This window comes from the organism of the source record quoted next, unplaced genomic scaffold, assembly GCF_019419815.1.
Source record: "Pyrus x bretschneideri cultivar Hongxiangsu unplaced genomic scaffold, Pyrus_bretschneideri_v1 Contig14, whole genome shotgun sequence".
NCBI lineage: Eukaryota > Viridiplantae > Streptophyta > Magnoliopsida > Rosales > Rosaceae > Pyrus > Pyrus x bretschneideri.
The window spans coordinates 6744464-6770391 of NW_025999435.1; the positions used below are offsets into that span (position 1 = coordinate 6744464).

General features: G+C 40.9%; 2 protein-coding genes and 1 pseudogene across 2 annotated transcripts; all 3 read right to left on the reverse strand.

The window, feature by feature from the left end:
• Positions 1 to 3724: 3724 nt before the first annotated feature.
• LOC125475156 (malate dehydrogenase-like) lies at positions 3725 to 4400 on the reverse strand. Its single transcript, XM_048579527.1, has 2 exons — positions 4110 to 4400; positions 3725 to 3916 (listed from the first exon to the last, which is right to left on the reverse strand). The coding sequence occupies exons 1-2, from the start codon at positions 4398 to 4400 to the stop codon at positions 3725 to 3727; spliced, it is 483 nt and encodes a 160-aa protein (XP_048435484.1).
• Positions 4401 to 5807: 1407 nt separating this feature from the next.
• LOC125475157 lies at positions 5808 to 6483 on the reverse strand (annotated as a pseudogene).
• A 9701-nt stretch (positions 6484 to 16184) lies between these two features.
• LOC103962386 (subtilisin-like protease 3) lies at positions 16185 to 20683 on the reverse strand. The gene is made up of 2 exons (XM_009375086.2): positions 20605 to 20683; positions 16185 to 18445 (listed from the first exon to the last, which is right to left on the reverse strand). The coding sequence occupies exons 1-2, from the start codon at positions 20681 to 20683 to the stop codon at positions 16185 to 16187; spliced, it is 2340 nt and encodes a 779-aa protein (XP_009373361.2).
• Between the last annotated feature and the right edge of the window lie 5245 nt (positions 20684 to 25928).

Here is a 25928-nt window from a genome sequence, read left to right on the forward strand (position 1 = left end):
GCTTGATCTTGAATTGGTGGAAGTTCTTCAAGGGCCGTCGGGGCTTGATCTTGAATTGAACGGATGATGAACGATGAACACTTTCTTCAAGGGGCCGTCGGGGCTTGATCTTGAGTTGGTGGAAGTTCTTCAAGGGCCGTCGGGGCTTGATCTTGAAGGTGGATTTGACGAAGAACGAAGATTGCTTTCTTGATCCTTCGGGATTTGCTTGAGAGCTTTAGAGTTTCAAGGCTTCTTTCTTTCTTCCTTCCTTCTTTTCTTCTTTTCCTTTCTTTCCCTTCTTCTCCTTCTCCTTCTTCTTCCCCTCAAATGAATGTCTTTGGCCTCCTATTTATAGAATTCCAAAACTTGATTTTTGGATTTAATTAATCAGATGAAATAAATCATTTCTGCCAGGTATTGACACGTGTCCTATTTGATGACTTTTCCAATTTATTTCGATTTTTCGTTGAGTCACACGCTACATGTAAAATTTATGTGATATGTGAGCGTTGAAATTTTAATTTTTGGTCAACATTTATTTCACCGAAATTTTGATGTCTACAAATGCCCCCACTTCAAGGCGTGTCGTAGACATGTGCTTGTCACATGTAGAAGATGCGTTTTGAAGTCCCTTAATGTAGATGTCAACCCAAGGGCCGTCGAGGCTTGATCTTGAATTGGGCTGGAAATTTCTTCAAGGGCCATCGAGACTTGATCTTGAGTTCGACTGGAAGATTTTCTGGTTTCCTCCAATCGTTGATTTTCCGCAGGCTTAATCTTGAACTGGGCTGGAGGATTCTTTTGGTCTCCCCCGAAGGTCTGAACTTACTCCTTTTATCTGGAGTTGAATTTGATTCAAGGGTGGTGAACACTTGATTTTGAATCGGACTTGTGATTTCTTCAAGGGCCATCGAGGCTTGATCTTGAACTGGGCTGGAGGATTCTTTTGGTCTCCTCCGAAGGTTTGAACTTACTCCTTTGATCTGGAGTTGAATTTGATTCAAGGGTGGTGAACACTTGATTTTGAATCGGACTTGTGATTTCTTCAAGGGCCATCGAGGCTTGATCTTGAACTGGGCTGGAGGATTCTTTTGGTCTCCCCCTATCGTTGATTTTCCTTTGTGCTACTCTTGAACTGGGCAGCAGGATTCTTTTGGTCTTCCCCGAAGGTCTGAGCTTACTCCTTTTTTTCTGTTTCTTTGTTCAATCTCTCCAATTCGTATTGAAGAGGGTTAGAGGATAGCTCAGCATATGCAGTCGTAGCTTGTCTCCACATGCTTCAATGCATCATTTTCACTTGCCTTACTTGCTCCCCTTTGCAGAAGTGGTATTTCCTTATGCAGGTTTAGCATCTTCTCTTGTACTATTTGTTCCTGATGCAGGAGTTGAATGCAAACCTTGCATTTGAATGGACCATCACTTCTTGGCGGCAGCGCAAGTTTGAGTGGAGGTTCCGACATATTGCTTTCTCTGTCCTTGTCCTGGCAGGTGAGAACAAGGGCAAAGGAAAAGATAGGGGAAAAGCATGATATGAGATACCTTTGCTTTCGCCCTTGATGATATGAGATACTTTTGCCTTGGTGTCATTTGTTTGCAAGGGTATTCCCGGAGAGGAAGAAAACTGAGCATTTTGAGATGCTTTGCTGGGAGTGTACTCTCGGAGGTGAGGAAGAGTTGGGCATTTTTTTTTCTTGTTTGCAGGTTTGCCTTGCCATAAAAGATGAAGGTCGACATATATAGGGATTTCCCAATAACAAGTGGTGGTACTGTTCTTTTACCCTCGTCGACAAACGTTTTGATCCCGCAAATCCGGCTTTTTGAAATAGTGACGACTCTTCGATTTCTGAATGAGCGCCTCTTTTGACAAAGCTGCACGCGTTTTCTGAAAAGCAGAGAAAGCGTCGCCGAACTTTTGCGCTTGTCAGCTAAAGATGTGTAGCTGCGATGACGACCTCCACGTGATCTTTTGACAAAGTGGCACCCGTGCTTTGAAAAGCCGCGAAAGCGTCGCCAGTCTCCACGTGTTTTCAACTTTGTCGGAGATCTTTTGACAAAGTTGAACGCGTTTTCTGGAAAGCCGAGAAAGGGTCGCCTAACTTACGCCGGAAAATCCAGCTTTTGAGATTTGCAGAACGATGTCTCTTCACTTTTGAATAAGCGGCCCTTTGATTTCTGAACGAGTGCCTCTTCCTTTTTATAGAGGTATTGATCACCTCTAACATGCACACTTTGAAGGTTGCTCATTCCTGAAAATCATCTCCGGCCTTTTGAGTTTTAACTCCATCCACCCATCTCTTTTAACACCTTTGAAAAATGGCTAACCCATCGAACCTTAGCTTAGAATTGAGTCTCAGCAGTGATCCGGTTGCGCCGCTTCAAGGTAATGTATGGTGCCCTTCTTTCTTATCTTCTAACGGTCCTCTTACAGGTGAAGACTCCATGATGCAGGACGCCACAACAGCTACAATAGTAGCTAGGAACCTCCTTACTCCAAAAGATAGTAGGCTGCTGTCAGGACGGTCCGATGAGTTGGCCGTCCAAGAGTCCCTCGCTCTTAGTGTTCAGTGTGCGGGCTCTGTGTCCAACATGGGCCAACGCCTGCTTGCTCGGTCCCGTCAAGTGGAATCATTGATGGCAGAGGTGGAAGATCTTAAGCAGGAGATTAAACAGCTTAAGTACGAGAATAGAAGTTTGCATGTGCTTGCAAATAACTATTCGTCGGGCATGAAGAGGAAGCTTGATGAGCTTGATGATCGTCAACGGTTTGCAGCTTTCTTCCAGAGGCACCTCTTTCCTGGGTCATCCAGCGTTCCGCCAAGTATTGAGGCCTCGAATGCTCTATCTCCGATGCCTCTTGCTCCGATGCCTTCTGCTCTGAGAGTGTTGCCACGTAGTGGGGCTTCACGTACACATCCTTTGTGAAAGTTTCAACTTGTTTTTTTTTTTTTTTTTTTTTTTTTTTTTTTTTTTTTTTTTTTTTTTTTTTTTTTTTTTTTTTTTTTTGTACACATTTGTAATTTCTCGAAAATTAATGAACATGCTTTGTTTTATTTAGTGTATTATGCTAAATACAGATAAAACATATACATCACCGTCCATCATCAATTTTTTTATTCTTTTCTTTGCTTTCGGTGGCGCTGATCCACCATTCATTTATATATATATTTCAGATGGTGCCAGAAGCACCACCATCGTTTTTTTTTTCTTTCTTTTTATTATATATATATATATATAAATATATTTTCACATGATTACATAAACATCATCATTGCTTTTTTTTTTATTATTCTTTTGAAAGATGCTTCCAGCATCATCATTACCACTTTTTTTTTTTTTTTTTTTTTTTTTTTTTTAATTATTATTTTGAAAGATGCTTCCCCGCATCATCATTTTTTTTTTTTCTTTATATGGCCATCTGCAAGACTGAGTTCGTGGGTGAAAACCCAGGCGAGTCCGAGAGAAGACGGAGGAGATCTTTGGGTGTGTGTTGACAAACTTTGATTTTGTTGAGCACATTCAAAGGCAGCAACCATGGCGGAGGTGCAGAAGCAGCCAGAGCTTGAGGCAGAGTGTAAGGCGTCGAGTTTGAAGACCGGCTAGTCGTTTGACAGCGGTCAATGAAGCTCTTCGTTAATTTTGATCATGCTGGCCAGAATGGGGAGCTCAAGATCGAAAACCTCTGAAGTCCACTCCTCTTTGACTATGGACTGAACCCATCTTGGGAGGTCAACTCCTTCCTCATTCAAGAGGGCATGCGTTGGAGCTTGATGATTGCAGCACCACGTTGTTGAACAGTGGAAATGAATTCTCCATTCAACCATGCATCATTAGCAACAAGCTCACGGACACCTTTCTCCCCAGATGGTATCTTGACAGTTGCATGGTTGACATCAGGATACTGCGACGATGAGTGGTTACCCCAGATAATAGCATTCTTAACATCAGAAACTTGAACATTCAATTTCTCAGAAACCTGGCCCAAGGCCCTGTTATGATCTAGTCTAGTCACACAGGTGATGTTTTTTTTTTTTTTTTTTTTTTTTTTTTTTTTTTTTTTCAGGAATTGATGGTGCAAATTCCTTCAAGATCAACGCATTGGAGTTTGCGGGATTAGCAACAACCAAAACCTTGCAGTTAGGAGCTGCATACTTTTCCAGTGCAGAAGCTTGGGACCTGTAGATGGAAACGTTCTTTGTCATGACGTCTTTCCTTTCCATGCCTTCTTTCCTTGGGAAGCCACCCACCATGACGGCTATGTTGACTCCAGTGCATGCCTCCACAACATCAGTTGTAGCAACAATACCTTTAAGCAGAGGGAAAGCGGCGTCCACCAACTCCATCTTGACACCATTCAAAGCCTCAGCAGCTGGTGGAATATCAAGCAAGTGCAGAATCACCGGCTGATCCGCTCCGAGCATGATTTTGAGCTGGAGATGGAGTTGGAGATAGAGCTGGCAGATTTGTTTCCGCACTACCCCAGCTCTGATTTTCACCACTGAAAAATTCAGCTTCAACTTCTTGTTTCACTTTTAGAATGAATTTCATCAGAGAGCACAACAACCTCTCTAAGCTGTATGATCTGGTCTCGATCTGCAGGTGGGGATCTGTAGCTATCGCTGCTGCGGAGAGGTGGGGTGTCGCAGGTCAGGACACGAGTTGCAAGCCGGTCGTGAAGAGGACCAACGTTCATCAAAATTCAGGCCTTGCTGAAGCCCAGGACTTCGTGGTGGCTGCTGTTGCAGATCTGCAAATATCGAAGAAGACGACATTTTTTTGAGGGGAATCTTTCTTCTCCTGAAGCTGGTTAGAAGATCCAAGTTTTCTGGGGCCACTTTCAGGTCTGATGAAACTCTTGAGATCGAAAGGAGCGAGGGTGGTAGTAGTGTCGGAGGTGGGGACGGCACCTGGGAAGACGAGCCCGTCGGGCTTCCGTTGCTCGACCAGCTCCCGACTCCGCTTAGAATTGACTGGGGAGACCCGGACATGACCCACTCGGGTTTCTCTTGGGGAAGGCGTCGGAGGCGAGGTGGGTGTATTGGGAGCCATAGTCGAGAATCAGGACCAGCTCCGATTTCACGGCTTTTGGGTCCATGGATTTGGCGGCGGAATTTGATGATGGTGACCTTGGTGAGGTCAGGCGACTTAGGATGAGATCGAGAACTTCTCAAGACACCCAACTCCCTCACTTCACGGGACCACTCCCCTCCTGCGGGAGCGTCACTCACTTTTGAACTTGGGTTTCTGTTTTGGTTCCTCGGCGGTGATGCTGGAGGTGTGAGGGATTTGTAGTCCTGAATCGGCTCCGAGTTGACTCGCTCGCCACTCAGTGACAGAAGCGTAATCAGAAGAAAACCCACCACAGTAGCAGCACTAAAACTCACTGCCATTATATTTCTAAAAATAAAATACACATAAAAGGAAGAAGAAAAGTGGGCATTGTCTCAACAGTGGTTTGGACCGAAGCAATAGGTGGTTTGCCGGCGCTTCTGTAGACGGCGGTGAATGGGTTTCCGGTGAATACCCATGAGAGAGAGAGCAGTGAATCTGCCTTGGATCCGGCCGAGACCAGTGTAGGCTTTTGAAACATGGCTGCTTGGGTTGGATTTGTAGATGGGTTTGTTGGTTTTGGAAAGGAAGCATACCACAACTGTGTGAGCCAGAAAGTTGAAGCGAGAGGACAGAGACGAGGCTTTGAGCTTGTGGTGTATTCCATTTGGATCTGGTGGACGTTTTGTCACGGGCCTTGAGGTTTGTTGGAATTTATTTTTTTTTTTTTTATTTTATTTTATTTTATTTTATTTTATTTTATTTTTTATTTTGTTTATTTATTTATTTATTTTTTTTCGCAACTGGTAGCTCCCAACTTCTTCAGCTCCATGCCTCGGAGCCTCAGAGTTCTTGTTATGCTTAGCCAGAAACTCTCTCAGGACAATAGTTGCCGTCCCCTGAAGCTTTTCCCGGAGGAAGATAGGCTCTTCTGCTGTACACCTCCACCTGCAGCGCCAGATCCTGCAAGTCTGCCTCCGAGCCCTCAATCAAGGTAGCAAACTTGGTTCTCCACACCGGATTTTCATTTCCAGACGCATCGATCTTGGTGCAGTACTTGTTATTCGGGTTAGTCCACCCAACAGCATACCACTGGAGCTTCCACAACGAATACGAACGCCTAAGCCCTCTGGCGGATATCAGGCACACTTCAACCCAGAGCTTCCCCATATCGGCTAGTTGAAGGAAAGCGAGGAGCTGAGAGACAGCGAAGATTGTGGAGTTGCAGAGCCGCGAGCGACGTCTGAGTCGTAGATCTACAATCTCAAAATCTTCGACGGCTTACAAAAGTAAACGCTCACTCGCTCAGAAACTCGGGAGAGAGAGAGAGCTGGGCCTGGATTTGGGCTGCTCCTTTTTGTGGACTTCAACTTCTGTTTCTTTGAGTTGGCATGGGTCTTAAGTGTAGGCAAACCCACTTTAACATGTATATTTTTTTTTTTTTTTTTTTTTTTGTAGAGAATATATATATATATATATAGTAACATATGTATTTTTTTTTTTCTTTTCTTTTGTAATAAAATTGACTTTCTTTAATGAAACATTTATTTATTTATTTTTATGTGACTGTACTTGAAGTTTTGAAGTTTCAAGTTGCCTACGTACCCTTGGTTGAGGAGGGATCAAGTCATAACGTAGTTCAAATGAGTGATGGTTTTGATGATGATTTTGATGATGATTTTGATGATGATTTTGCCGTACACAGTTTATGCTCTTGCGGGCCAGGAGCATTTGTTGTCGCCTTTTATGCTCGTGCGGACAAGGAGCTTTGGTTGTCGCCTTTTAGGCTCGTGCGAACGAGGAGCTTTGGTTGTTGTTGTGGATTTGTCAAGCGATCTGGGAGAGGCGTTCCTCGCAATCTTCATAGGAAGGAGCCTTGACCGAGTAATTGAAGAAGTCTTCTGGGAAGAGGTCGCACATTGTGATGGGGATGGACGATCTTTGTGTCGAAATTTCATTATCTCCAACACTTTCACATTGTTCTGGAGGTTGACAACAGCTGTTTTGCCCCCTTTTCGACTGATAAACTTGTGGACAAGATGGTTGCTGCTTGTCCAATTTCTTCGCAGCGATCTTCGAAAGGCATTCCTCACAATCTTCATAGCAAGGAGTCTTGATCGAGAAATTGAATAAGTCTTCGAGGAAGAAAAGATCCCGCATGAACGATCTTTGTGTTGAAATTTTCTTATCTTCAACATTTTCACATTGCTTTGGAGGTTGGCGAAAGCTGTTTTCCCCCCTTTCTGATTGGTGCACTTGTGGAGAAGACATATGTTTCTCGTGCAGTTTCTTCGAAGCGACATGAGTCCATCCTTCAATTTCACTTGACTTGGAGCATGCCCCCAACAGTCGAGGTGAAGACTTTGAGTCGAAAGAGCCAGAAGTGACATCTTTCTTAGGGATTTCATCTTCAGTGCCGTCCTCTTGGGTTTGTTGGCATGAAGATTTGCCAGTGTGGACGACGATGCGCCTCCTTACCTTCAGTGGTCCTTTTGTGTCGACCTCTAGGATTGCTTGGCGCTTCATCCTTGAAGGAATCAAGCTTTGAACGTCGCCTTTTTCTGCTAACCCATCGAACTTTTCTTCCTTTGGTGTTGTCTTCCTCTTTCCAAAAGGCTTCTCATTATCTTCAAATCTTTCCGAAGCTGATGGTCGCAGAGGAGAGATAACTGTGTTGCTTTGTTTCTTAGGCTTTAACAACCTTTCAAAAACAGAGCTTTGGGATGTTGGCACGCTAAGCCTCTTGAAGACAGAGGTTCGGCCTTGACTACCAATGCGATTAAGCGCTGAAATTCTGGAGCTTGAATGGCTCATCCTATCGAAGACCGACGGTCGAGGGGCGGGTTTAGGCTCTTTTTGGTCTTGTTCAATGCTCACGCTGATGTGTTGAGCGCTAGCTTTCTTCACTTTGCTTGAAATCTTCACGGGTGCATTTGGTGTGAAGCCAAGTCCGGCTTTGTTGTTGTCAACTCCGTAACCATGCTCCTTCAACTTCTTTTGAGTTTTGGTGAGGTTACGTTCTTTGTCATTGACGGTGTTTGAAACCTTCTTTCCAAGATTTGAAGAGGAAGCAAAGTCATGCCTAGCCTTTGACATGGGTTCGTAGGCATTTGGGTTAAAGCCTTCTTCGGTCTTCTTAGTTGGAAGAGAGCTTGGTTTCATTTTGACGCCATGCTGCGCCTCCAGACGGTTGATGAGTCCGGCGGTTTGCAAGTTTTTCTCCTCTGCAGTCCGTGTGAGCTTTGTGATTGCTTCATTCATCTGAGCTAGTTGCTCCTCGATTGAAGTTGCTCCAGTGGTCATGACTTGCATGGTTGTACTGCCGCTCGAATCAGCGTCGGAGGGTAGGGACTCTGAGTATTTCCTCAGGCTTTCCCCTCTTGATGCCCTTAGCGAGGCTAGGGTGATCACAGGCTCGTGCCTCAGGTGCTCTTGTTCCTTTGACAGAGTTAATGCAGGGGCGGAAGCCGCGGCAAAAAGAGCTCTTGCTTCACTTCGGGTTGTGATGCCCGAAATATCACCAGTTGCGGCGATAATGTTCTTGTTCTTCGCTTTGACTGCAGGAACAGCTTGACCTTTTCTTGATGCCATTTGCGTTTTTGATGATTTGAGGATAGAGATGAGAGGTAGAGATTGTCCCACCGAGCGTGCCAAATTTGTAAACACGAATAATTCCTGAAACAAGAGACAAGAATACGTGTACAAAATATATTTTTTGTATTAATGATTTTGGGGTTACAATCTCTTTGTAATTTGATCCTCTGATTCTATCTTCGTAGGATGTGAGTTTGTGGATGAGTTGTTGATCCAAAGGGCCGTCGGGGCTTGATCTAAGGATGCACAGTTGATGAATGGATCTTCAAGGGGCGTTGGGCTTGATCTTGAAGGTTGATGGATGAACGGATCTTCAAGGGCTTTTGGGCTTAATCTTGAAGGATGAACGGATGTGTGGATTTGTTGAGGTTGTTGATCCAAAGGGGCCGTTGGGGCTCGATCTTAGGATGAACGGATCTTCAAGGGCTTCTGGGCTTAATCTTGAAGGATGAACGGATGTGTGGATTTGTTGAGGTTGTTGATCCAAAGGGGCCGTTGGGGCTTGATCTTAGGATGAACGGATCTTCAAGGGCTTCTGGGCTTAATCTTGAAGGATGAACGGATGTGTGGATTTGTTGAGGTTGTTGATCCAAAGGGGCCGTTGGGGCTTGATCTTAGGATGAACGGATCTTCAAGGGCTTCTGGGCTTAATCTTGAAGGGTGAACGGATGTTCAACGATGAACACTTTCCTCAAGGGCCGTCGGGGCTTGATCTTGAGTTGAACGGATGATGAGCGATGAACACTTTCCTCAAGGGCCGTCGGGGCTTGATCTTGAGTTGGTGGAAGTTCTTCAAGGGCCGTCGGGGCTTGATCTTGAATTGGTGGAAGTTCTTCAAGGGCCGTCGGGGCTTGATCTTGAATTGAACGGATGATGAACGATGAACACTTTCTTCAAGGGGCCGTCGGGGCTTGATCTTGAGTTGGTGGAAGTTCTTCAAGGGCCGTCGGGGCTTGATCTTGAAGGTGGATTTGACGAAGAACGAAGATTGCTTTCTTGATCCTTCGGGATTTGCTTGAGAGCTTTAGAGTTTCAAGGCTTCTTTCTTTCTTCCTTCCTTCTTTTCTTCTTTTCCTTTCTTTCCCTTCTTCTCCTTCTCCTTCTTCTTCCCCTCAAATGAATGTCTTTGGCCTCCTATTTATAGAATTCCAAAACTTGATTTTTGGATTTAATTAATCAGATGAAATAAATCATTTCTGCCAGGTATTGACACGTGTCCTATTTGATGACTTTTCCAATTTATTTCGATTTTTCGTTGAGTCACACGCTACATGTAAAATTTATGTGATATGTGAGCGTTGAAATTTTAATTTTTGGTCAACATTTATTTCACCGAAATTTTGATGTCTACACGTCAATCTAGGAACGCTGTGCGCTGGGTCTTTATTTCATCGCCACGGTCAAATGGCTTGGTAGAAAAACATAAAACTTTAATACAATCATCTTAAAAGAGTCACGAACATCCTCCAATCAGAATCATTCCAAAATTCGTCCGTTTGATCACTTTTTGCTCCAGAGGAAGTCGAATGTCCTACATTGGAAATACATAACAAAGTATCAAAATTCTATCAAATAACCAATAAACTATAACTAAGATTAGGGTAAAATATATGGTATAATATGGACTCATCAAATACCCCCAAACTTAGCTTTTTGCTTGTCCTCAAGCAAAACAAAACTAAAAAACAAATTAAAAACTAACAAACTAAAGACTTAGACAAAAATTAATTAAAATAATTTTCACCTTCAAGTCGTAAGCCATAGGAAACATTAAAAATTAGAACATCTTTTCAAAAGTTCCAACCAATCCCACCATAGAGTCTAAGCCATTTAGAATCAATTAGAAAAGAATTCACAAACTTCCTTGAACCAACATAGTTAAGAAGACTCAACTAAAACCCTCACCTCTCGTCCTTTTATTTCACACATGCTAAATTCAAATATGGCTATTATTTTTTTCCTCTTTTCGACTTTTTTTCTCTTTTTTTTTCTTTTTTTCTTTCATCTTTCATATTTTTTTTCAGTAACAGTAGTGGTCGTGCAATGTCAGTTCCCTTAAACTTTCGATCCAACCCATGTAGCGAGCTTTAGGTCAATGACTCCCAAATCACAAAGGCTTTAGGGCACTAGGTGTAGAACACCCCTAAGGACTTATTGACTTGAGCTAAAAAGGCTATGAAACCATCTAATCACCTTGCCCTATGCCAAGACTTTACCGTTTGACGCGAGAATCACTGTTGATCAGGTAGGACTAGCCCGGTTACTAAGTAAAGTCTCGGGTGGAACAATTATTACTTTCTTTATAATAATAGACAACTTTACTTTACTAAGAACAAAACTTAAAAATTAACTAGACTAAAAGTAAGTATTTCAATCTCACTCCTCACAAACCATGTTGATGGAACGTGCAAATTTTCAAAGTATAACTCATGAATTAGTGTCTAAGCAACGATAAATAGAAAAGACTCTAATGCAGGATTAACCTTCACCATGTCCATTTGTTCTAACGTTTACAATAATCTATGGATATCAACTTAAAAAGAATGAAATTTTTTAACTTGACTCAAAAATTAACAACCTAGAATTTTACTTTCCTACCCCAAACTTAAATCACATATTGTCCTCAAGGTGTGGAAAAAAAAAAATAAATAAAGAAACAAAGACGAGCAAGGACCTAGGACACAATAAATTAGACAAAACACAACCAAACTAACAATAAAGAAAACAAAACAAATAACAAAAGTAAAGTAAATAAATAAAATGGACAGGAACACAAAGGAAAAGGAAAGATTGGACCTGGCATCAAACTTGGGCCCTGAAAGCAATGGGAAAAACATGGGCAAACCTACATGTGTGGCTAACCCTAAGATCTCTGTTTTAAGCTTCAGCTTGCATTTGTCATTTCCAACCTAGAGCCGTTTGAGAGGCTCTCCCTCTCTCAAGAAATTTGCACCTCGAGCTCAGAGCCACTCCACTTACATGAATCTGGATCTGAGGCTTTCAGCTTGCATTTGTTGTATGTGTGCATGTCTTTGTTGATGGATGCATGGAAAAAAATACTTGCATGAATCTGGATCTGAGTGCTGAAGTTAATCAATGGCCTTCTTCTGTGTTGCTTGGTTCCCCCCAAACATGAATGTAATGGAATTTTTTTAATAAAATGTGAGGGAGAGATTGAGTGAGAGAAGGTTCCAAGCGATGCAGAGGACTTCATTAGCGACCCCACTGTGAGTATATCCCTGGACCTCTGCGTGTGCTTGTCCTGTATCCTTTGCTTGAATTTGACTGCCATGAGGTGAATGTGGGAATGCTACTAAATGCAGGATTCAGTCAAATGTGTGCGTATAGTGGATGTTTAGGGTCGACTTTGAATCCGAATGCAACCTGCAATCACAAATCAAAAACCTAATTAGATAAGGAAAGAAAAATAACAAGAAATAAAAATCGCTTTTTTTTTGTTTTTTTGTTTTCTCAATTTTCTGATTTTTTTTATTGGTTTTATGATTTTTGTAAATGAAATGAAAGCAAGAAAATAAAATAAACGGAAATAAAAAGAAAAAAGTTAGAAAAATTGGGTTGCCTTCCAATTAGCATTTTAGTTAACGGCTATAACTAGACGTAGAGAAATGAATTGATGGTTACTGTCACTTGTTCTCTTAGAATCAACCACTCTATAGCAGCGTCATAGGGCAAAAGTAGGTACATAATGAGAAGTTTATCGATTATGCATTTTAGATGAGTGGTTGAATCCTTCATATTTGGCCTTTTATGTGAATGAAACTTTGTTGTAATCAAATAGGATTCCCTCCAGCGAGACTTGTGCATCTGTCGAACTGACTTAAACCTTGTATTTAACACCCATAATTTCTGCACTTGCTGAAGTTCTCTATGAGGAAGCTGGCAGCCACAAAATGTTGGGTGCTTCCTCTTGTAGAATTTACCCTGCTTGTAAAATTGGCTCTTACATTTTTGAAATTTGATGGGCTCTACTGTTTTGGCTTGTTTATTTCAGAAACCAAATTTCTTTTGTCAATAGTCTGCCCTGTATCCAAAGTGGTTAGAGTGCTTGAAATCTGATCATGGGAATCATCGAATTTTGACTTTGTATGAATAACCCCTTGCAACACGTCAGTTATGATGAACTCCGGGAACTTGGTTGGTTTCTTTGCAGCCTCTGGATAAGGTATGTGTGCCATATGGACTTCAGTTAAAACAGGTTCTGGAGAAATTTCAGGATCATCAAGGGGAGTTTCCTCCTTTGGGCGTCAATAAATGGCAGAATGCTTCTTAATTTTTGTACTAGTCTCATCTTGATCATCAAAGCTTTTCCCACAGTTTAATGCTTGAATCTGAAATCCTTCATTGGTTATTTCTATGTACTACTTAGTTGATTCCAACAATTCAGAGATCTTGTCCTCCACCGAAAGCCCTTGTGGCACATTAGACTGCTCAAAATAATGCTCAAGATGCTTTTGCAAACTTGGGGTTTAGGATTCTGAGCAGGTATTGTTCCAATGCCTCTTTGAGTCGTTCCTCATATTATTGTGTTCACATATGCTGGAAAATATTCTCTCTCAAAACATTGCAAAATATCTTGGGTATTTGAATTGCAAAGAGCACAAACTGTAGGCTTAAATCCATAATAACTTGTTTTTGCTAATGAAACCCAAATAGGTGGTCCACCTGGTGTTAGATTGAATTTAGGGGGAAGTGCAAATTCCATCGTTGCACTGCTCCAAAAGAAACAAATTGTAACCTACAAAAACAAAATCAGCAATTAAATAAAAAGATATATACAATAATAATTAACTAAGAGTAGATATACACAAATTATTTATATATATATATATATATATATGTCCATAAAAATAAAATAACACATCTATTGCAGTGGTATGTCAGGAATTTTGGTCTAACTCTACACGTTGCTCGACATCATACTTCCACTCCCGAAAATACCCCTTGCACATATTGTTGATGAACTTTATTAGCTTTGGATCGATTTCATCAATAACATAATTACCATGTTATGGAAAAAAAAAATTAATTATTAATCAATCATCCTATTTAACAAAATTAAATATTAATTTACTAATCCGCACTTACTGCTAACTCATCCCACAAATACTTTTTCAACTACACTAACACCAATTTCCAAGACTTCCACTCCGTAGGACAAGTAGTCCTCACTAGTACTTCAACGTCATGCTTCAGCACGGCGTGCACCTCCATCCCATATACCTTAAACATCATTGCTTACTTTCTTACGTCAGCCATCAATCACCAATCGTGCCTGCCCCGAAGTTGTCTTTGTTTTTATTCCTACGAAAAAGATAAATTTCATTATTGAACTACGTAATTAATCCAACAATTATTTTTCTAGCAAAAAATTATAACTCTTAAATCCACAAAAATTTATTATTACCTTTTTGCGATCCTTCGCCCTTGGATCCCACTGATGGAGGAATGGTGGAATCGACCATTGTTGAAAAATTAAAACAAAAATTGGGATACAAGGGATTCGGGAAGGACAAAAATGGGGAGGAGAACTTTAAGAATTTTGAGAAACCATTGTGTGGAAAAGGGAGACAGAATCTGTGCTTTTAAAGACTCCTGGGGCCTTTGTCATGCAAAGTTCGTAAAAATTACTACGCGTTAAAAGCCTGACCGTCTATTTCAGAAAAGGGTTAGCATTCATCGCGCAACGTGAACAGTAAATGTTGCACCTTAAATTCCCACCAACAATAGCAACATCACTTGGCAACGAATACCTTGTTTCGTCATGCAAATGTGTCTTAAGTGACGAAATATTCGTTGCCCAAACACTTGTGTGACGAAACATTAAGTATTTATTTTCTTTCTTCTAAAAAGTAGATTCTCAAAATATTAGAATTGGTAAGGTCATCAAATTTTGCAGTTAACTACCTTTTCCAAGTAGCACAGATTTGCAAAATCTATGCTACTTGAGGAAGCTAGTTAACTACAAAGTATGGTGACCTGTCAATAATAGTACTTTGAAAGTCATTTTTTAGACAAAAGAAAATAAATACTTAATGTCCATATTAAATTATTAATCCAAATAGAAATTAAGTAATTATTTAATGGTATTATCCACAAATACATAATTATAAAACTAATTTATTCGTCCATAACATCGGAAAAAACACTACTCTGCTGGTGGTGCTTCTCCATAGTGGGCTACGCCATACTTCCACTGGCATTAACGTCTCTTGAATATATCATCCACAAAACTCATCAAGTTCGGCTCTGTTTCATCAATAATATACAACTCCTTTTATCAAATAAACTAATTAAAAATTAAACATCGTAATATATTATATTACAAAAATAATTACTAATATATTAACTCCCACTTACTGCTAAGTCATCCAACATAGACTTCTTCAAATCCTTCGATACCTTCTTCCAAGACGCCCACTTGACTGTAAGACATTTGTTCCACAATGCATACCCAATCTCGTGCACAAGTTCAGCATACAACTTCTCTCAAATCTGCTGAAATCATTCACATTGATTCCCTTGCGCTCGTCATTATTTCCTTTTCTGACACTTTTAGGTGTAACCTTTGCCTTCTTTTTCCCAACTCCTTCTCCCTCACACCCTTGACTCGGACCACTGGCGGAATCGGCCATCGATACAAGGAGTTTGTGGCAAAAGAAAAAAAAAAGGGAAATAGAGGATTTTGGGAAAACAAAGTGAGTAAAAGAGGGAGATAACCTGTTAATGCAAAGGCCGCAATAATTACATCGGTCGAAAAGTTTATTTGCCATTTTCAAAGCACTTTGTGAGACGAAGTGTTCATCGGGCAAGATGATGAACACTATGTCACACAAAGGTTGCAGTAATCACATTGCCAGAAACGTTCAAGTTGCCATTTTAGATCCCCTTGCATGACGAGATGTCCTCGCACAAGATTGTAGCGGGAAAATCTTCTTCGCGTGAGTTGCTCGGCCAAAAACTCACCTTACCCACCTTTTTTCTTCCTCTTTGTGCGATGAAAGTTTGTCTTCGCCGTGCAAAGTTGCCTTGTGCGACGCAAGTATTTGTCGCATAGGTTTTTTTACTTTTGTTTTAAGCTATTTTTGCGGGATCGCTAGTTAATTTTGTCGTGCTAGTGTTAATTGCCCGAAGATATTTGCTTTGTCACCCGAAAATTTGTCGTGCAAATAATTTTTTCTACTAGTGTATGTAATGAAAGGTTTAGGTTGATGGCACAATTCGAGGATTTATCTTGTCGGTTTAATCCACGTAGTTTTAATCAGGTGGCTCTTGCCATTGCTAAATTTGGTCTTCTTGTGATGAATTTATATTTTGGATGGAGAAGGGAGGAAAGCAGTTGTCTCTCCCTATCTTTGAATAAATGTTCTTTAAGTTTATTTTCAACGAAAATCTTCATGTGCACTTTTATTGGCTTCTCCAGGCCCAATTTCTTTTTCATACAAGGTAGGGAATCGAACAGTTGACATTCTCGATCTTGACTCGCTACAACAAACTCCTTTTATTAATCCCAACTGCTCTAGAGGACTAAATTTTGATTTTATTTAAGAGTCAAAGAGCACAGCTATAGGGGTAGTAACATTATGCTTATCGGAAAACCATCTCAAGTATCCCTGACTAAATGGTACACCATCCTTCCCTGCGCCGTCATGTGCATTAAACTCGACATTGTATGTAATCTCCTGGTTAACCTCTGTGAATGTAAGCACCTGAGGATTCACACTCATGCCCATTTCATGTGGTACTAAAAGCTCCAAATTGTAGGTTGAAGTAGCTGGCCCGACATTCCTCACAGTCCTTGTATAATACTGAGTCCGAGTCTGATTGGGGCCTATTGTAATAGCAAATGAAGGATAATTAAGCTGTGCTTCTGGAATGGCTCCAACTTGGGAGCATTTCACTGCTTGTTGGGTGATGATCTTTATCGCTGTGTCATTGTAATTCAAACCACACAAGTAAGGAATGTAATCCTCTGGTTTTAAGTCGAAGATGAGCCCCGGGTCATTCGCCTTTGAAGGGTTAACATGGCCTGCACCAATTGCAAAGACGTCGGCGGGTTTAAGGCCACTTTCATCCACGATGGGTGAGCCTAGGAGGTTTAATACATCAGCGGTAGTCATGATAGCTGATTTAATAGCAGCTGGTGACCAGTCAGGGTGGGTGCTCTTGAGCAAGGCGGCAATGCCACTTAGGTGAGGACAGGCCATTGAGGTACCCGAAATGATGTTAAATAATGCCTTGGGATTCGGATGTGTGACATTATCCACATTATAAGGCCATGCTGCTAGGATGCTAACACCGGGTCCAATGACATCAGGTTTCAAAATTCCGGGGCTTGCAATGTTTGGTCCTCTTGATGAAAAGGAAGCAACTTTGGGAGCAAGCGCATCTCCGATGACAGTGCCGTTGAACAAGATTGTACCTTTAGGTGTTGAGGTTGAACTTATATACAATTTAATTTGCAACCCTGCAGCGTAACTCACATGTGTTGCTGGTAGCACGTGAGCTTCAGCCAAGGTGCTAAATCCATCAATCTCTTTGTTCATAAGAATCATGGCTGCACCACCAGCTCTTTTCACTTCTTCCCCTTTGGCAATATTTGTTACTCCTCCACCTGTCTCACACAACACTATTTTCCCTTCAACATTTTCGAGAGACCCTGCCTTGCAAAAAGATGATTGGTTGCCAAATGAGCTCGCATCAACGAGAGGTAACAAAACTGTTGAATCAAAATCTTCAGGCTGGGACAAAGATTTTCCGTCAAAATGATACTGTTTTTCGTCTCCAATCTGCAATCCAGATGTTAATATTCTGTCGGTGGTGCTTGCTCCAACTGTGAGAATCCATGGCGCCTCATTTGATAAGGTGCGATTCCAAGGACCCGAATTTCCACCTGCGCAGCTGAAAAAAATTCCCTTTTGAATTGCTGCAAATGCACCAATTGCAATTACATCATCATAGAAAGGAAGTGAGGGGCCACCAAGTGAGAGGGAAAGCACGTCAACTCCATCATCAATAGCAACGTCTAGAGCAGCAAAAATGTCAGCATCGGCACAACCAAAGCCTTCGCAGACTTTGTACATTGCCAAGTGAGCATATGGTGCCATGCCAGCAGCTGTGCCATTGGCCTGCCCATACACGCTTGCACCTTCCACGAACCTTCCGGCAGCTGTGCCAGATGTGTGGCTTCCATGACCAGCTATGTCAAATGGAAATCTTCGTTTTGGTTGGCCTTTGCCTACGCCTATGAAATTTCTTGCACCAATAAGCTTGTTATTGCACAATGTCTCATTGAACTCGCACTTGCCCTTCCATTTTGCTGGAGGAGGGGGCATTCCTTCGTCATTAAACGAGGGATGATCTGGTACAATCCCGGTATCTAAAAGTCCAATTATTACACCTTTACCGTAAGTTGCTGCTTCCCAAAGTCCAGACCCTTGGTGCAACCCCAAGAAGTCAGGAGTATGAGTAGTCTGCAACGGCAGAATTCTTTGTGGACGAGCTGAGACAAACCCTTCTTTTGTTACCATTTCTCTCACTTCCTCGGGTGTCAGTTTTGCAGCAAAACCTGTCGCTATGTTGCGGTATGAATGAACCATTCGCTGGTTCATCTGTTGGTTTGAGCTTGCAATACTTTCAGGCAAGAATGACTGGTACCAGCTCTCTAAATCTTCATTCGATTGCAGAGAAAATTTCTGAGAGACCGGCTTTTCAACCCAAACTATATAAGTTTGCATGCTGTTTTGTTCATCATTTGTCACATCAGCTAGCTGTTCCAGCACCACTTCTTCATAGTCTGCTACTGCTAGTGATGCAAAAAACATAGAAGTTAAACCAAGAAGATAAAAAGCATGCAAGATTATTTGTGCACCCTTTTTGTTCTCCATCTTTACTTTGTGTCAAGAAGAACTTGGAAGTGTAACTTGTTGGTGTTAGTCTACCATTTGAAACACCTATATATAGTAAACAGCGAGAGCGGTTGATGGATTTTGAGGGAACAGGCCGGTATTCTTGCACCGAAGATGACGATTGTCCGAGGTATAGTTGTCAAGGGTATTATTCGTTGCGACTTGGTAATTTTCGCCTTCTTGTAGCAGACCAGCGATGAACTTTATGTGATAATAGATTAAGAATAATATTGCCTCGAGTTTTGAGAAGCACTTGTATTTTATTGTAGGTGTGATGCCAGCAGGTTTCTCATTCTTATTTAAACCTGAATAATATCAATTCAACAACATTAGAAAAAATATTAATAATACGCAATAGCAAAACTCGGTAGGTAAAAGTCGTTGTTGATTCATCTTCTTCGTGGTAGAAGTTGTTACGCGTAGAAACAAATTATAAGACTATACTATGGAGAGAGAGAGAGTTTTTGATTTATTTCATAGAAAAATGAAGGGTAAATTACATAAAACTACCTCAATTATGAGTCACACCACAATTTCATATCTCATGTTTTAAACATTGCAATGTCATACATTAACTTATGAATTCGTTGCAATGTCATACCTCCGTTAGTGATTCTGTCAAATTGGCCGTTAAGTGATGATTCGGCAAATGTAGGGCCCATATATTTGCTAATGTGGCAGTCCACTTGTGCCAGGCATTAAAAAAATTATAAAATTTATCATTTAAAATAATAAAATTTAAATGATAAAATAAAGAGAAAATTAGAATTAGATGTCTCATTTTAGACTTCTGTAGACTAAACATTTATGATTTTTGAGTTTTTTATTAAGTTTTTGAAACATTTGATTAAGATACTCAGACTTGAACTACTTCAGATTAATTGAAATTAATTTACATTTAAATATCTGCTAGATATTTTAAATAATTTCAACTATATTTAAGTCTACAAATTTAAACTTTTCAATTCTAAATGTACACAGGCGTCAAATGAAAACGTACCAACATTAAATGAAAACGTACCAACATCAAATGAAAACGTACCAACCCCGAATTAGAACATACCCAATTATAAACTATATTAAAATGAATATTCATATTTTTGGAATGTTTAAAAATATGTTTGATTCGTGCACAATTGACACACCCCAATCCAAAATTTGGGGCGTGCTGGCCATCACGTGAGGGTAAGTAAAAGAATGAAAATACAAGGAAATAAAGTCAACAAAATAATTTACAATAAAATGATTAGTGAGTGCTAGTGACAAACACAGAAGGAAAAATGCAAAGTAGAAGTTCAAGTATCCTAGGTGCAGTCCAGAATAAACAAACACTACACCAGTGATAACTAGAAAATCCTACATGGAGGGTGCTCTGTCAGAAATGCCTCGATGCCTCGTTCATCACCCTACTACCTAAAACCTGGAGGGGCATAAAACAGAAAACGTGAGTGGGCAATAACAAAGTTTGTTTTTCAAACCATTTCAATATCAAGTAATAACCCCTCTCTGTAAAGCCCGTATACTTTCCAGAAAATATTATATGTACTCGTATCTCAAATCATGCTAAAAACAATAAAGCTCAAATATGCCATGCCAGAGATATGCCGTTTCAGAATATCCAAACAAATAGTATAAGCATCAAGCATGTGAGATAAAACAAATCATAATATGTCGATAATATCAGTACCTCAATGGGAGTCACCTAAAGTGATCTGTATGGTTGAATCTATAGCTCCTCAACCACTATCCTGCACACGAGTTGGAACCACCTATAGGGGTCTGTACGACAGGCTGGTGTATCTAATTACGCTTAGTGTTCCGATCACATGAAGGCTGTGCGATGTATCACAAGTCACCTACGAGTCGGAACCACCTATAGTGGTCTGTACAACAGGCTGACACCTGCCATGGATCCAAGGTGAATGTACGGTGCGGGAGATGAACGATCACATGAAGGCTAGGCCCTACTCTGGCGAAGCACAATCACTGAGGTGCAGGAATATAAGCTACAACTTAATCTCATCAACCCCATATCTATCACTAACAAGATACTCACCTGCCTTGCCTGAGCGTCCGCGGCACCAAAGCATAACCAACACAATCACAATAATAATAATATCGACCATATTCGACATCGCATTTCAATTATAAACCATTTCGATTATAAAAATCATTAAAACGTAATTTTTGGAAAGATACCAATCATAATATATATATATATATATATACTGAACACAAAAGCCCACTCACTGATACGTAGAAGGGTCGTAAGCCCCGAGCCTCAAGTGGCTGCGCTCGTCCTCCGGATAGTCCTCACCTATATGCGAAACAACTATAAAACCGTCAATTAACGCACATAACCAACCTTAGGTAATAACTTCTCATATATTGCTCAATTAGGGTGTTTGAATATACCAACATGATCTACTCAACCTCACGAACATCCCCATATTTTTAGAAAAATTTTCCGACCATCCACGCGCGGCTAACCCTAACTGATTCCTAACGGCCGTTAAGAATATTCCGTTAAAACCCTAACAAAATTTAACGGCCATTACCTAATGCCATTAGAATATTCCGTTAACTCTGACAGAATATTCGAGTTCTTCTTCGGTGAGCCTCGCCGGTCGTTGCCGTCCGCAGCCGTCAGCGCCACCATCTGTAACTCGAATTTTCACCGGTTTCTGGAAAAACTGCAAACTTCAATATCTTCTTCATGTCTCAACCAAAATCCATGAAATTTGTACCAAAATGAAGCTTAAGAAAGCACCAAAAACGCTGGAATCACACCGAAGAAATTCCACAAAATCCAGCCAACCTTAGAACTTGCTATCGCAACGTCCAAAATCCTTCAAACTTGATCTTTGAGCTTTGTGAGAAGGTTTTAATCCCTATAACCTCAAAGCTCGATTAAACCTCTGCGATCACAAGTGCATGAAAACTGGGTTATCGGGTTTTCGAGGGTTTCAAGTTCTAAAAATGGTATGGATGAGCTCCTGGGCTTGCTAGGAGCCCAAAACCAACCTTCAAACCTTCGATCCGTGTGTGGAAAGTTGGCTTCGAAGTTTGTTCATACACTTGCAAAGGAATGGAAGAAATCCGAGAGAGATAGAAGAGAGAGAGTCACGGGAGAAAAAGATAGATGTGTGTGAGTGTGTGTGTGGTCCAAATGGCAACCCACCAACCAAAAACAAATCAAACACCCTACAACGCAAATTAACGTCCAGGGGCAAAATTGTCTTTTCACATTAACGTTACAAATAATTCGGGATGGGCTATCACAACATACCCACCTTAAGAAAATTTTGTCCTTGAAATTTATACAATAATTACAATCCACTCATACTCGTAAAACAAGCGTGGATACATTTTTTTCGTCCGCTCTTTTGTCTCCTAGGTGGCCTCCTCCACCGATTGATTCCTCCACAAAATCTTCACCAAATGCATTGTCTTGTTCCTCAGAACTTATCTTTCCAGTCTAGAATAGTCCCCAGCTCCTCGTCGTAAGTTAAATCAAGATTAATTTCCAACGGCTGTGGGGGTAGCATATGTGATTGATCCGAGACATAGTGACGAAGCATCGAAACGTGAAATACATCGTGCACTCGAGACAACTCTAGAGGTAACCCAAGTCTATAAGCTACTTCGCCAATTTGTTCATTAATCTTATACGGTTCGATATACCGAGGACTCAATTTCCTCTTTTTCCCAAATCGTACAACACCCTTCCATGGCGACAACTTCAAGAATACCCAATCATCTACTTTATGGGTCCGATCAATGGCATGTCTGTCCGTTAAGCTCTTCTGACGATCCTGGGCCACTTTTAGGTTAAACTTGATTACCTAAATATTTTGGGTAGTCTCATCCACTATCTTTAGGCCGTCCAAAATTCTTTTGCCTACCTCTGACCAACACAACGGCGTACGACAAGATTTACCATACAATGCCTCGAAAGGGGACATACCAAGGCTCGAATGGTAACTGTTGTTGTAGGCAAACTCCACCAGATCCAGACGTTTATGCCATGCATTGCCAAATTGCAAAACAGAGGATCTCAGCATATCCTCCAGCGTCTGAATGGTCCTATCAGATTGCCCGTCTATTTGAGGATGATATGTCGTACTATACAGTAATCTCGAACCAAGAGTTTCTTGAAATGCTGTCCAGAATTTAGAAGTGAATCTTGGATCTTGATCAGAGATGATGCTGACTGGTACACCATGTACTTAACGATCTTCGACACAAAGAGCTTAGCTAACCGCTTCAGGGAAAACTTCTCTTAAACTGGAATAAAATGGCGTGAACTTGGTGAGCCGATCAACCACTATCCAAACGCCATCATAACCATTTCATGTACAAGGAAGCTTATACATGAAATCCATGGTAATGTTTTCCCATTTCCACTCTGGAACGGGAAGTGGTTGCATCCGTCCAAACAGCTTCTTTCTCTCAGCTTTAACCTACTGGCATACAATACATTTGCTAACATACTTAGCAATCTCTCTTTTCATACCCGGCCAATAGTAAAATGGTCGTATGGTATGACACATTTTAGTGCTCCCCGGATGCATAGCGTATGCCGATACATGTGCCTCATCCAAAATATCCCTCTTTAACTCTGCGTTGTTCGGTACAAACATTCTACCTTCTAACATGAGCATGCCATCTGATTCTCGAATCCGAAGGGGCTTTCATTTTCCACTAACTTCTTAGCCGAATCAGCTCCTGAGTTTCATCGTCATCCATCTGTGCCTCGAGTATACGGTCAATCAAAATTGGCCTGACTTGAAAGTGAGCAAGTAAAGCTTTCTCTTGAGCTTCTACTTCTAACTTCGCTCCAGTCGACCTCAAATAAGTAAGAAGAGGAACACGACTTGCGTAAAAAGCATCAATTATACCTTCAGATTTCCGAATAAGTGCATCAGACACGACATTTGCACGTCCCGGGTGATGCTCAATCGTGCAGGCGTAAACACTTAGCAGCTCCATTTACCTTCGCTGGCGAAGGTTCAAATCCGTTGAGTGAACAGGTACTAGAGACTCTTATGATCTGTGAAGATCCTACATCTCTCACCATAAAGATAGTGTCTCCAAATCTTCAATGCAAACACAATTGCCGCCAGTTCAAGATCGTGAGTAGGATAGTTCATCTCATGAAGCTTCCGTTGTCTCGAAGCATAAGCGATAACCCTGCCGTGTTACATTCGTACGCAGCCCAAACCATTCAACAACGCATCGCTGTAGATCTCAAAGTTACCAATATCATCTGGAAGTGCTAACACCGGTGCATGAGTGAGACAATACTTCAATTGTTGAAAACTTAGCTCGCAACTATCATCCCACTCGAATCTAACGTTCTTCCTGGTTAGCCTCGTATATGGTAACGCAATGACAGAAAAATCCTGAACAAACTGTCTATAATAGTATGCCAGACCAAGGAAACTCCGTACTTCGGAGATGGTTAGTGGTTGCTCCCAATTTTCCACCGCTGCAATTTTCTAAGAATCAACCAGAATACCTTGAGCTGAGATAACATGTCCCAAGAACGCTACTTGATCTAACCAAAATTGACATTCACTAAATTTAGCGTATAACTGATGCTCCCTTAGTTTCTTCAACACTAAAGTAAGATTTCTCACATGATCTGCTTTGGATTTGGAATAAATCAAAATGTCATCGATAAAAACAATGACAAACCTGTCCAAGTACTACTTAAATACTCGATTCATCAAATCCATAAAAGCAGTAGGTGCGTTAGTTAACCCGAACGACATCACTAAAAACTCATAATGACCATAACGGGTTCTAAACGCCGTCTTAGGGACATCCTCACTCTTAATCTTCAGATGATAGTAGCAGACCTTAAATCGATCTTCGAAAACACACAAGCTTCTCGTAGCTGATCAAACAAATCGTCGATATGTGGCAATGGATAACGGTTCTTAATCATCACCCAGTTCAACTGCTGATAGTCTATACACAGCTTTAAGGTACCATCCTTCTTTCGCATGAACAAGACTGGAGCTCCCCAAGGTGAAGTACTGGGTTGTATAAAACCTTTATCTAGTAAATCCTGCAACTGAATTTTCAACTCTCTCAACTCAGCAGGAGCCATCCGATAGGGAGTCAAGGATATAAGGTCTGTACTTGGCAATAAGTCGACAACGAACTCTACGCCACGATTCGTCGGCAATCCAGGTAAATCATCCAGAAACACATCGGGAAAATGTCTGCCCACTTTAATGTCCTCCACGTGGCTGGAAACGTTTATGTGCCAGATATCCCTGATAACCCTTCTGTAGCAACTTCTTGGTTTTCACTGCCGAAATAATGTCGTGTCTCACACCGCTACGCTCGCCAACAAACGTAACCATAGGTAGCCCCAGGTGATGAAACATAACTTTCTTCTCATAACAATCAATATTGGCTCGATTATAGTGTAGCCAATCAGTGCCCAAAATGACATCGAACTCAACAATATCCAACGGAATGAGGTTAGTTGGAATAACCTCATCCTCCACTAACACTGGGCACCCCGGTACATCCAGCCCACCTGACACGTCTCTTCTCTAGGCATCGAAAACTCTAACTCAAACCCGAGAGGTGTGGGATTAGGTTGCGTTAATTGAGCAAATGTATGAGAAATAACTGATTGAGTAGCACCACAATCAATCAACACTCTAGCAAAGTGACCAAGGCTATTTAACGTACCCATGATTAAATCTGGGTTATTCTGGGCATTGATGCGAGAATTATACGCGCACACTCAAATTAAACCCTCTTTTTGTCAATTGTAGTATAAGTATAAGTAGGGATCGTTCTGGACCGGGGATTAGGAGGGATTGTTAATCACTTGGATTTTTGACTCAAAAACGTAAAAACAATATAAAACACTAAACTAAATTGATTTCTAACTAATTTGACAATAAAGTAAAGGGGGGATTGTGTTTGGACGAGATTAAATTAAATGGACAAATTGTAATTAAAGGCAAAACGTAAATATGAATGAGATGAAAATATGGATGATGGAATAGCCAAGGGGTTCATCTCCACACATGTTATACTTGCATACAAGATTGATTCTCAGTTGGTCTTTCGATAAATTATGAAACTCAACACTCCAAGTTAATTAGGTTCGCTTAAATTAACCTTCAAATTTCCCTAGAATCATTGAATTGGATGAATATGCATCGCAAACAAATTATTCCTAACAAGTTCTCTATATGAACAGCATGATAAAGATACAAGTTAGAATCATTACGTTCTTTGGAAATTATAAGCATTGACAAGGCATTTGTAACTATGAAAAGCATGATACTCTTGCCAGGAATTCAATTAACGCGATTGTTTATAAGCAACCTCCACTACTTGTGAATA